The sequence below is a fragment of the Patagioenas fasciata genome, chromosome 4 (genome assembly GCF_037038585.1).
Source record: "Patagioenas fasciata isolate bPatFas1 chromosome 4, bPatFas1.hap1, whole genome shotgun sequence".
NCBI classification, from domain to species: domain Eukaryota; kingdom Metazoa; phylum Chordata; class Aves; order Columbiformes; family Columbidae; genus Patagioenas; species Patagioenas fasciata.
Genome location: NC_092523.1, coordinates 35,211,830 through 35,224,846, shown reverse-complemented (window position 1 = coordinate 35,224,846; position 13,017 = coordinate 35,211,830). Strand labels below are relative to the sequence as shown.

At 44.3% G+C, this 13,017-nt stretch overlaps 1 protein-coding gene across 3 annotated transcripts in view; it reads left to right on the top strand.

The window, feature by feature from the left end:
• The window catches only part of STOX2 (storkhead box 2), a 143,455-nt gene that overhangs the window by 58,007 nt on the left and 72,431 nt on the right, over positions 1-13,017 (top strand). Inside the window, exon 1 of one of the 3 annotated variants that reach the window (XM_065836237.2) lies at positions 11,520-12,379. The exons of 1 other annotated variant lie outside the window; for it this stretch is intronic. In XM_065836237.2, coding sequence (XP_065692309.1) covers positions 12,214-12,379 — 166 coding nt within the window. In that variant the 5' untranslated portion in view covers positions 11,520-12,213. Of the gene's footprint in view, positions 1-11,519; positions 12,380-13,017 lie in introns of those variants that run through there. One more of the 3 variants, XM_071807642.1, reaches the window with a different exon arrangement.

Here is a 13,017-nt window from a genome sequence, read left to right as displayed (position 1 = left end):
TGCCCAAATCAGGGCAGAGCTTCTGTTTCAGGAGCCCCCTGTCTTCTTTCAGGCTGTGGAGAGCCTGTACTGCCTGTGCAACTGAATTATTGAGGCATATTCTTCTGTGAGCTAGTTTGGCACGTTATAAAAGATATCTGTGATCTGTAATCATAGTTTCTGTGCTTGTTTAATCATTGCAGAACAATAATTCTGCTTACCCTCCTTTGCCTTTCATCCTCCCCCATCCCACCCTGCCAAAAGCATGTGATGTTCCTGAGCTTGCTATAACCTTTCAGTCCTTTTCTGTAGCTGAAACATTTCTGTGAACAGGCTTTCCCTCCTGTCAAGCTATGCAGGTAATGTATCTGGAAGCAGAGAATAGCAACTTGTCAAACAGGCATGTAGTCACAGTAATGGCAGTTTCTGTGGGCTGGGCTACACTAATTTGTAAATAACCCAACATTAAACAGTTTAAATAACTTCAAACTGCACAGCCTGGTTCTTCAGGATAACCAGTGATTTAACCATGCATTTGCTGCTGGCTGAAGCGCTTGCTTCCATTAAATTGCTTCATCTAATTAAAGGGGTTTTTAATTCTTGGTACTTTTCATGAGACTAAAGTCCGAAGGCTCCTCAGATGACGGACATCACTGTGGCAACTGATTATGTTCCTCCTCAGCTACACAATCTGTAAATCTGGACAGAGATGTTTCTGTGGATGCCTGGTGGAGCATCTAGCCAGAAACTAGCACGGACTGGGCTTGTGAGACCTTATGGGACAAGCAAACTGAACGCAAGTTCCTCAAAATGAACATAAAACTCATTTTCTGTTGAGTTTCAGATACCCAAATGAGAAAGGAGAAGCATCAGGGTGGGGCAGAGGCCAGTAATGAAACTCCTACCACCCTGTTTACCTTCAGGGGAATGTGAGTGGACAGGAAAACTTGACCACCTACCAGCAGTTCTGAACCACGGAGCTCATTGCTTCCAGCTGAGGCCTGTGTCAGTGGCAGAGCACCCTTGTGTTTGCGGGCTCCCCGACCCTGCCAGCAGCTCACTCAAAGTTGAATCTGGCAGTACTTCTTGGCAAAGCTGGTATGCCAAAATGACTCGTTTTTTTACCTACCCTGAAAATCCCATCCTCCCACTTAATTACCTGTATTTGTTGAGAAAAATTGCAGTGGAGAAAAGGCTTGTTAGTCTATGGGATAAGAGGGGATAAAACAGGTCTCACAATCCTCATTCTCTTTGTATGTGCTGGAAGGCTCTTGGCAGAAAGATAGCTGGATTTCCAGTGCAGCAGGGAGCCACACTGGCTTCTGTTGAAATAACTGGGCAGATGATACAGGAGGTTATGCAATAAAACCTATATGTTACTTTAAAGTGGCTGGTTTTTTCATCATTGCTGTAGGACCATTTATTAGGTAAATAATTAGTCGTTGCAGATAAGAAGTAAGATATGCTATACATGGGAGAGATTTATGAGAGCTAAAAGGTAACCGATGCATATATTGGCAGCTGTTTACAGTCTAATTTGTGTGTTTCTTTTCATTCCTGAATTTTATTTCAAAAGCTTCAGACAATGCAGAATTAGAATATGGTGGCTGAAAGCAAAGCAACCTGGAAATGTATATGAAAAGTCTGCATATGATATCCATTCTTTTCATAAGGAATATTTCCTTTATGACCTCCTCCTGCTTTGTATTTAACATTTCAAAGAACTTTGGGGGACTGTCTGTAGGCTGTGTCTTCATGAAGCCAGTAGCCAAGGATTTAAAGTATTGTGATTACTGGCCTGAAGCTGAAAACTGCAGGCAGTTTTAATCTCAGGGTGTAGGGGGGTGGCTGTTTAAATCCAACCTTTTGTGTTCAGATTAGGAGTGCAGAAGGATAGACTTAAGGGGTGTTAGTGAGAGTTTTTTCATTGGCAGCTCAGTAATAGCATCAGGCTTTGGAAATACTTTTTTCCAATTCTTTGTTATTTCAGTAATTACTATGTGGTGGGTAGAAATCCATAGGGTTTGTGGTTTTTTTAAGCACCATGGTAATGACACAGGGATGTGGGCAATAAAAAGAAGTAGTTGTTTTTGTAACTTTTTACTCCTAGGATGACTGAGGGCACTTAAATGCCTTCTTGGATAGCCTATCATTGTTTCAGTCCTGGATGTCTGTGTTTATTTTGTCTTGGTTCCATCAGCTGAGATAAGAGTGAGATCCATCTTTGGAGAGGAAGGAAGAAATAATTGATTTGATACTAGCATTGTGCTCTGACAAATCTGAAATCTGCCAGGTCTGAAGGCAGATTGCCTGATCTACCCTACACTGGTTGGGAGATGGAAGGGTTACCAAACATCTCCCCCATCAAGGAAAACATCAAAGGCAAGTTGCTGAGCACTTGCCTATGGAGTTAGAACCTAAGAAATGTTTGTCCTGAGTATTTGTTGATTCCTGGAATAGCAAGGGATAAAGAGCACTATAAATTTTTATGTATGGAAACACAGTGACTCCTTGCAAGAGTTCCTGAGATGAGCACCATACCTAATATGATTTACCACAGTTGGCTTGTGAAGGTATTGAGTTCAGCTCAATAGTGATCAGTATTAATGAAGACTAAAGACTTTCTAGCTCTTCATTTTGTACATGATTCTTTCAAATAGAATTCTAATTCTAGGAACTTTCTTGTAAATTGTCTCACTTAAGATGTTTGCTTCTTTTGAAAAAGATCTTTTTAGATTTCCAGAAATATTAAATATAAGTGGTTGTCTATGCCTTAGAAAAAGATCATTATAATGTGAAAAGCATTTTGAAAAAAACCTTATCCTATGCCAGTGCCATTCACATGCTTTAAAGGATGTAAGTGTGCTTTTGTGATGGGAGTGAGGAGCATGATTTTTCAGATCTAGAGAGGAGATTGTTTTATTTTTCTAATTTGATTTTAGTTTTCTTAATTTCACTATTTCAGTGGGGCTATTGCAGTTATTTTCCTTTGTAATAAGGGACGTTTTTCTTCATAACATCTACATGTTTCACTTGTTCTCAGCTTTGACTCTGGTAGGAAAGTTGTGGGTTGAAAAATTCACACCAGAGATTGCTCCTATATCCAGTGTGACACTCAAGTGCTATGTTAGAAGTATTTTGAAAATGTGAAGCTTTGGGTGCTGCTCCCTTCTGCTTAGCTCAACAGAATTAAAGATCTCACACTGACCTTCAGAAAATCTGGGAGGTAACAGCCCTCTGCTGGATTTAAGGCCCTCTTTGTATTTAAAAACAAATTAAATAATAGCAAAGCAACTGACAGTCACCCAGCAATATCGAAGGATATATAGAAAAAAGTAGTAGAGCTCCCTGTGGTTGATACATTTACTTTATCAGATTGCACCAGATGTCACTTAGTAAGACAAAATTATTTTTGGACTAGTCCCCAGCTGAAGAATTTAACTTTCTTACAAAGTGATGGGAGAAGTTTGAGACCCAGTGCTATACAATGTTTTTTCTTGTTCTTCTACTAGAATGCAAAAATCTCTGCACTCAGGAGAAATGCTCAGAACTGCTTCTACAGAGACGCAAGTGCAAGTGGTGTCTGCATAAACCTTAATCTGACCAGGGCAATGGGAAATTGTCTCTGGGTGCACACAGGTGGGTAATGTCAGAGCTTCCAAAGACAAGCGGAGGGTGGCAACAAGCTGCAGTAACCAGGAGGAGGCAGGGTAGCTGTCCCGGGAGTGGTGGAGTCTTCCTTCTGACCCGTACTGCTGCAGCATCAGAAGAGAGCAGAGAAGCTGTGGGGTGGCGCTGGAAACCAGTGACTAAAGAGCACCCCCTTCATGGGAACAGACTGACCCTGTGACACTGCAGGCTGGCCCAGAGAACAGGCACTCTGATGGTTTTGCATTGATTTGCCAGGAGCCTTTTGGTCAGGCATGTCAGTCACTTAATTTCTGTCCATGTTTATGACTCGTTTTTTCCTGCCCAAATACTAGTATATGCCAAGGAGACAGCCTCTGAATCTGAGACTATAATAAAATATCCAAGAAGCTATTGAATTACTTTTCTGTGAGGTGATGAATTGGCACTTTTTCAGTCTTGGGTTTGTCTCTCTCTTGCATTCTCTTCAAACTTACGGGTGGGAACCATACATTTTCAGTGCTAAACCACTATTTTGAAAGCCTGTTTAATATAGGGCAGAGCTTAATGCACATATGGAAGTAAATTCATGACAAGAGATTGTTTACAAAGGGTGGAGTAGCCTATTTTCAGTCCTCCCAACTTTTCTAAGGTTTTTAAGATCCCTGCCTGTTATACATGCTATATATATATACATCTATAAAATATACTCACTATATTGCACAGCTGTATAAGCAAGAATTTGGAGAGGGAGCTTAGTATTGGGTTGTTCAGCAAATGCTCTGTGGAGTTCTAGCAGCTGCTGGGATTTAGTTCCCTTGGTATGCTGCTTTGGTTTTTAGGACTGCCCATCAAATATGTTCATTGTCCCATTTGCAAACATGCCTGCTGTGCTTTGTTCAGTTTTGTGTATGGTGAGTAATTCTCCTAGACAAGGATTTAGAATTTAAAACTAATATACTGATAAATAATAGCCATGCAACATGCAAAACAGTGCCCACCTGCCATAGCCAAGGGCTTTCTTTCTCAAGGGATTTTCCCTCTGAAGGTACTTACCTAACATGCAGAATCTGCTGCATGGTTGTGTTGCTGTACCCAAGAGCTTCACCAGAGCCTGCTCTTGTTTGGTGCCATCTTCCCAGTGCCCTGAGGTGTTACATGAGTATAAAGCAGAAACGCAGGCTCTGTGGAAGAGTGGGAAGAAACTGAGGTGTGTGAATTAGTTTTTAAAAACACAATCTGTAATGGATTTTACTGCTGGTGGTATCTGCACTGGCTACTTACTTCTGCTCTCTATTTTTTCAACTCTCAAAGCAGAAGGATAGGGTGTCTTTCTAACTTACAGTACAGCTGCCCCCCATATATCAGTGCGTTACTTAAATACCAGGGTACTAATGATATGTGACACCAGCGGAAAACAAGAAGGTTGAGGCCAACATTTTTGGCACATCTGCAACCTATATCCATTGGAAGAACAGCCAGTGAATGAACTAAGCTACTGTAACTCCACTTCTCCAAGTTTTTGAATTCTATTATATGTGAGAGGTTTAATAAATGCTTGACTGTGTGAAAATTTGTGTAGGATTCATAGCTTGTCTCCCTTTCCAGTTAGTTTTGTACACCAAGGAGTTACAAGCCCAGCTTCCATCCATTTTAACTAATCAGCCTCGAGTCAGGGCTAACAGGAGAGGAAAAGCATCAAGGTGAAGGCTGTGTCCTATGGCCTGTGTGTGTGCCCTTTGGTACGCTGGTACATTTTCAGGCAGTCTTGGGTACCCAGATTTAAAACCCTTCTGCATCAATTGTCTTCTGTGCAGAGGAAGCACAAGTGCCATCAGAAGGTCTGGCATGGAAAAAAAAACCCAAAACAACAGGGGAGCCTTTCTTCTCATAACGGAGGCAGGTTTTTCTTAAAAGTCATGCAAGTTAAAATAAATACCACAGCGCATAATCCAGCACACAGAAAAATGAATTGGTGAGCTACAGCATGTGTGCAGCAGCAGTAGTGCATTCCTGTCATCACACATTCCCAAAGCATAACAGTGAGAGAAATATGATCTGAAACTGGTTTTAGAGGTGCAGTAATTAAGCCTGGATTGTTACCATGGCATAACACAACCTGATAGCGTTCTGGAGTTAGACTGAAGACTTGCTTGTGATAAGCTCTGAAACATATTCCTTTTTCACATTGGGAAGTTTTTTCACTTACACCTTCGCCCTTGGGATTTTTTCTTTCCATTTTTGGTGGAATTTCTCAAATACTCCCTCCGAGGAAAGAGGGTTGTCTGAGCAAGCCCAGCTTTTCCCTTGCCAATAAATCCATCAGGAGAGGCTGCCTTATTTTGTGATCTGGACCACAAGCATAGATTACAAGTACTTGGCTCCTCTTGCATATTTGAGTAACAATAAGTACTAGTGAGAGGTGACAAATTAATAGTGTTAGTGTCAGAAGACTCAGGGCTGCTGTGAAAAAGGATGTGCTGCATTTTGAGTTATCTGGTTTGTTCTCGCTAGTGTACCTGATTACAAAGACCTGGAAGGTAAAACTAGTGCTTCCTACAGCCAAGGACCATTGCAGCCTGTTGCCAGACCTCCTTAACCAGTAAGGGATTGCAAAAAACCATCTTTTTTAGAGTCTGAGTTCTGCACATTTGTTAATACAAAGGCATAAGAATTCACGCATGAAAACAATGAGTTTATGCAGTGGACAATTTTCTCCCTTCACAGATTTATTAATATTAGAAGCGCAGGTCATGTATTTTCTTAGGAAGGCTATTATGCAGAGCTCTGCATCTAATAAAACCATATATATTGCCAAGGCCTGTGAAGTTATACGTGAGTTTTGTGCTTTTCCCAAGTTCTTAATTACATTTTTTCTACCTCTTCTTGCACTCCGTTTTCCTTCTGCAGCCTCTGCTTCAGTGCTTTTCAACTGCTTGTACTACAGGCTTTTTTTACTTCTTTATTTTCCATTTATTCCTTTCTGCTCTCTCACTTTCATAGGCCCTGCATTTCCTTCCCAGCATCTTGCAGCATCCTATCTCCACCTTTCAAAAAGTTGCAGACTTTGATGTTTTTTTCATAGGCAACAAAAATGGCCCTCTGCTCCCTCCTTTATCCAGCTGCCGGTGACTATGGCCTTTGTTAGGGCAAAACCTCCCCTGTGTCCCAGTAATACCAACACTATTTGTTGTCTTCGATTCTAAAGCTGGGGACCAGGAAAGGACCTTTACCATAGAGTGAAGCCACAAGGCTTTGTGCCAAGCACCCGGCATCTTGACAGTGTTGGCTGGTTCTTCTTGTGGTGTTGGATGCCTGTTAGATACCTGCTCTACTCACAGTAGTAAACAAAAGCTGTTTGAATTTCCTCCTGCGAGGCAGCCAGGTGAGTGTGTGCAACAGGCAAGGTAGTGACAGGGTAAGGGAGAAGCCAGGCATTGAATGCATATCTTGAGAGACGATGGTTTTAGAGGTGTAGCTTGTCTTGGTGAAGAGGGGGATTGCTTTCCTCCTTGCGTGTCCTATTATTTTGCCATTTTTATTTCGGTGTTTGGCTTACATGCTTATTTCATTTGAAAACCTCATGCAGTCCGTCCCCAAGCCAGGCAAGCTGAGGCGGTAACACCAACCCACCCTGCTAGCGAAGCCTGCTGCTCTCCCCCAGGGACACTTGTTTGTCATGGAGAGGGAAAACGTAGCCCTGGCTGAAACTTGAAATACCACATTACATGAGAGCAATTACTGTATATGCACAGGAGCACAAGCACGTATGCACACACACATGCAGAGAAAAAAATAGATCACATACATATATATATATATAATGTATATTTAAAACCAGACACCATATTGTATCTTGCTATGTAATTATTCTTTTTCAACTGAGGAAAAATAAACCTATGAAATGGAAGCCTGGACCCTTGAGTTTTAACAGTGTATTTGCAACTGATTTCCTATGCTCTTCTGGGACAGTTATGTCCTTTTCTTTCAAGAAAATGGTGATGGACCTGCTTAGCAACTAATAAGTGAGCATTTATGGAGATCAAATGCAACAAATATCCACAGTAATATTTGTTTTTTTCACTTTTTAAAAGATAACACAGAAGATTTCAGAAGCTAACATTTTGAAATGCTTCTCCAAAAGCCTTCAGGCTCCCTATGAACTTGGACTGAAGTAAGGTTGTGATTAAAAGCTTGAACACATAAGAATCCCTTGCAATGTCTTAAATGTACCTAAGCCTCTTTTTAAAAAATTCATAATTAAATCAGTGCCTTTGAAATGTCTACAGATATGTTGCCAATTCCTGATAAAGACCTGTTAGGCCAAGAGGGAGGCAGGATGGCTATTTTTTGTTTAGTTCATACTTTTTTTCCAAGTTCTGTACAGTCTCTTCATCTAAATCTCACCTCTCCCTCTAGTACTTCAAGAAAGAGATGGTGTCTGTCGGACTTTAAATACCAAGTGATAAAAACAAATGCTTATATGATCCTGAACAAAAAGCTTCTGAATCAATGCTTTCTCTTAGCTTAAAAAAACCAGCTGGAGATTAACTTTAAATAAAAAAAGGGCAAAAAAACTTTGAAACCTTTTTCCTCTTCATCACTGATAACAAGTGATCAGATTCTAATCAGTTCAGTTCCTGCTTGGAAGAAGTATTTTCCCTTATTCCTAGCAAGCTCCATCAGACTATTTCCACACTTCTGTTAAGAATTAGGCAAAACTTTACTAGTGTGTCATAGACGGGCAAAAATATTTGTAAGTTAAAGCAGAATTCCCCAGTGGTTTCAGGCAAAGAAAAATGGTCCTCCCCACCCCTGTTGGAACTGTCAGATTAAGTAGCCTATTTCAGTTTATTTCAAACCATGCTTATAAGTGTACTATACGATTGTTCACCAAGCAGGACAGCCATTTGTGCCTGGGAATTCTTCTTTCTCTACCCTGTTCTAACATTGCTATATGAAACCAGACATTTATTTTCCTTTATTAAAAAAAAGGAAAAAAAAGAAAAAAAAAAGGCTAAGAATAAGATAGTGTTCTGTGTTTGTTTGTTTGGGTTTTTTTTGTTTGTTTTGTTTTTTTTAATAGCCCTCAATTTTAGCTTTCAGTTCATATGAAGAAAATTGTTTTATTTCAGTTTGGCTACCAAAGCAAAAAATCAATTATACTCACAGTTCTAGCTCGTTTTCCAAAGAAAACAGCCAAAACTTAAACTTGGTCTTTAATTATGTATTTGATTCATCCCAGTAACAATACTTGACTTCAAACAATGCAAGAGCAGGAGGAAACTTGTTCTGAATTCCTCTCTTCAAAGGGAAGAACTCTTTCAGATACCATGTCAGACAACTTTCAGCTTAAATAGAAAAGATAACTGTGAGAAGACTAAATGCAAGGAGTTTCAGCTGACCACAGGAATAACATCTCATTACTGAGAGGAGGTCCCCAAAATTGCTTTTAAACAAATATTCCCACATTTGGGAAGGGAAAGCTGACTTTTCTAGATGAATTGCTTATTTGTCTTCCACTTCCTGCCCATTTTAACATGAAAATAACTTCTCATAGTTATAGGAGTGAATTATTATTCACTCAAAATTATCACATAATGAAATTCAACTTATTACTTGTGCTCAAAACTATAAACCAGTGTGACTCCTACAATCAATAAGTAGAAGATACCATGTATTAATCATATGTACTGTATTACTCTCATGACAATTCCTGCAAGTGTACAATTAAGTCGATTAAAACTATTTGAAAGCCTTCTGCGTGCTGTCACTGCTTCATTAGTGCACAGCAAATTGCTCGAAAAGAATTAGGATATGTGTGCTTTATCTGACAGTTGCAGAGCTATCCCCTGTTTTTTGGTTTGATACTTGTTAGACTAGCTCTGAAACTAGACTCAAATATTTTTAGTTTGGAATAATTATGCAGAAAGCCAGTGTAAGGATCACCGTGGTCTTGTTTGTTCCCCTCTTCACCCCCCATTCCGCTTTGTTGTGTCTTTCTTCTTCTTGACCTCATTTTTCCTCCTCATTGCTTATTCCTATTTGTCTCTTGTCTCAGATTATGCCTCTTGTTCTCATGGGTTTTTTTAATGGAACAGATTGATATCTAGGGCTGTGTCTAGACTAGGAGAAAGGCTGAGTTTAGTTCAGCCATAGGTTGAAGTTAGCTGGCCAGCCATATTCAGCCACTTCTTGACAACTGGAAATGCTCAGCCATGGTTCGTTTATCTTTCAGATGGTGGAATGAGAGTTTGTGCTCTTGGCTAGAATTTAATTTTCTTTTATATCTGGTAAAACAGCTACTTTTTTAGGTATGACTTACTTAGGTAGTGCTAACCAATCTATCCCAACCTCAGCCTTTGATGAGAAAAGCTGAATGATTCTAGAAGTTGTTCTTACGGTTTTTCTGGTCTGAGGGTGAAAACATACTCTATTATAAGCTTTGTGTAGGTTGATGAGTAAATTGCTAGATGAGTAAGTTGCACGATGGAAAATATCTTACATTTTTATTAGTGGAGCTCTAAGCCATTGCTTTTGCTCATGTAACTTTCACCCTTTGCTACTGGAACACAAAGTATCGATAGAAACAAGTTCTTCCTGATAGCTGTTCAGACTGTTGGAAGGAGATGAGGCTGAATGAGAAAGGACCCCATAGTATTTAATTTTCAACATTCTTGCTGGGTTTCATTCACGTAATTTCTAACTGTGTGAAAGGGATGGCTGCAAATGAAACCCTGAACGATTCTTTGGTGCATGTTGTGCCCGCAGTAGCAGAGGTGGGTGAGATGAGGCGTGCACAGAAGTGATTTACCCAAAGCTGCACAGCAGGGCAGCAAAGGGAAAATGTTGCAAGGTCCATTGGCTTTTGATGTTCAATACATTCACCGATGGTCAAAAACTCTCACTGACAAAATTACAGTTTTCTGATTTTCCAGGCTATTAGAAATATGGCACAACCCACTGTAAGAAAGGTTAAATAATTAGAAAAAAGCGTAATTATAAGTAATTTATCGGCAACATTTTCAAATCCCTGCATTGCAGTGGCGGCTTGGCCCCGTTCATGATGGCGCCCTGGGCACAGACGCCACTGGGGTGAGAGGGTGGGCACCCTCCTTCCTGCTGGCGCAGCGCGAGTGGGCCGGGTGTCCTGCAGACCCTCACTGGGCGCGTTGGCGTGACAGACTGGGTCCTCCTGGGGAGAGCCGCGGAGCGGCAGCTCTTCAGGAGTCAAGGGGCAAAGAAGGCACCACTGAGAGACAGCGTGTGGGTGAATCCCGCCGGCTCCGTGCAGGAGCGCCCCGGGGTACAAATCTCCCCCGGCCTTTTCCTTCGCTGTACCCGTTGCCCCGGGGCAGGAGCGGGTCCCGAGGCGGCCGGCAGCGCAGGCCCGGCGGGCGCTGCCGCTATGGCGGCCTTGCCCTTCTCCTCCTTCCCGCCGCTCGGGGTGGTGCGCGCCGCTGCCCCCTCCCATTGGCTGCCGCGGGCGGCGCCCGGAGCCCGGCGGTGCGGGGTGTCTGTGTGTCCGGCGCTCCGCTCCGTCCCCCCGGCACGGCCCCGGCGCTCCCCACCGGCGGAAGGAAGGACGAAAAGGAGGCGGAGTGGGTGTGGGCGGGAGGGGGCCGGGCCCCCGCGGTGCGCGGAGCTTTGTACGCGGGTGCCTGCGAGCCGCTCCGAGCCCCGGCCGGTGCCGCACGGGGCAGCGCGGAGCCCGGCGGGATCCGCAGGCCGCGTCGGGACTAGCATGAGACCAGGCGGCGCCCGGCGCTCCAGCAGCAGCTGGGCAGAGGGGCGGTGCGGCCAGCGGCCTCCCGGCGGCCTCGTTCCCCGCGTCGGCCACCCCTAGCTCCGAGCCGGCAGCGGTCGAGCCCCGGGGACAGGCGGGCGGGGGTCCGCCATGGCGAGGGCTGCCGGGGGCCGCAGGCCGCTGCCGGCCGCCCGGGCGCCACGGGCCTGAGGGGGGCGGCGGGACGGTCGCAGCTGCTTCGGCCGGTCCCACGGCCGGGAGAGGCGCCTGCGGGCCCTCCCTCCTTCTCCTTCCCTCCTCCTCTGCCTCCTCCCCCTCCCGCTGCTCCTCCCGCCGCGTCGGGAGCTGCCGCTGCCTCCCCAGCGCCGGGCGCGCCGCGGTCGGGGTCGCAGCCGGCGGCTGCGGGGTTTTCCTCGTTTGTTTGGGCCTTTTGTGTGGCGGCTCACAGTTGGCTAAGCACGGCCGGGCTCAATCGGGCCATTGTTCGGAACCCCCGAGCTCCCACGCTGCACATCTCTCGTCCCCATTCCCCTCCTCCGCCACCCCCCCTTTCCCTTTTTTTGCCTGAGAAGCCACATAAGGTGCCTTTCCTCCACGCGAATCTGGGAGCTGTAAACCGGACCGATTGCAAATGAAGTGTAATGCATTGTGGGACGTGTGTAAAATTGGATCATTCGAGGGGAAAAAAAAAAAAAAGGAAGGGACCTGCGGCTGGCGCCCTAGAAGAGGTAGCGGCGAGATGCGCGCAGGTTGAGCCCCGGCGGTACCTGCGCTAGGCTGATGCCAGGCAGCGCGCATCCAGCGAGCCGCAAGGCCTGACCCATGCTGCGGCGGGAGGATTAGGCTCGGGCATCCTCAGGATGAAGAAGACGCGGAGTACGACCTTGCGGCGGGCCTGGCCTAGCTCCGACTTCTCCGACCGGGCCTCAGACCGCATGAGGTCCCGCAGCGAGAAGGACTACCGGCTGCACAAACACTTCCCACCGGCTTTTATTTCCCAGGCATCACGGGGATACATGACATCAGGTTTGTAACATAATTTGTGGGTGCGAGAGAGCTTTATTGCAAGGCTGTTACGGGATGGCTGTGTGGCTCTGAGAAGGCTGTGTCGGTGGGTACAGAGGGAAGCCTGTGACCAGGAGCGCAAGTTGTTATGAATAATGCAAAAAAAAAAAAAAAAAATAGCATACATCCACCATTTTGTACCTCTGCAAGATTCACAGCAGGGCCCTCGCAATATGGTGTTTAAAATCTATTAGTCGGGTGAAATAAAAGCACGAGAGCAACGGTTGCATCTCTGTGTCGTGGAAGGGCAGATAAAATGACTGGCTGCACGGAGCATGGAGCCCTTTGCTCCTTTTGTGTGTAAAAGCATGTGCTGAATATTTACTGCCACCCCAAACATTCTCCTTTTAATACAGCTCATTCTAGTTAACACATCGGGTTTTCATGTTTTTCCATTTTTGAAAGGAAAAGGATCACCTGTGATTACAAATGCTCTTGCCTTGTTACAGGCTCCCCAGGTTTCAGCTGCATGTTTCTGCAATGGCAAAGCATGCTTTGGTGAAAATGAGTGTAAACACATTTGCATTCCTGATTTGAGGTGTAGAAAGAGACTAGACCTGTGGGGGCGGGGGGGAACACACACATGCGTGTATATTTGT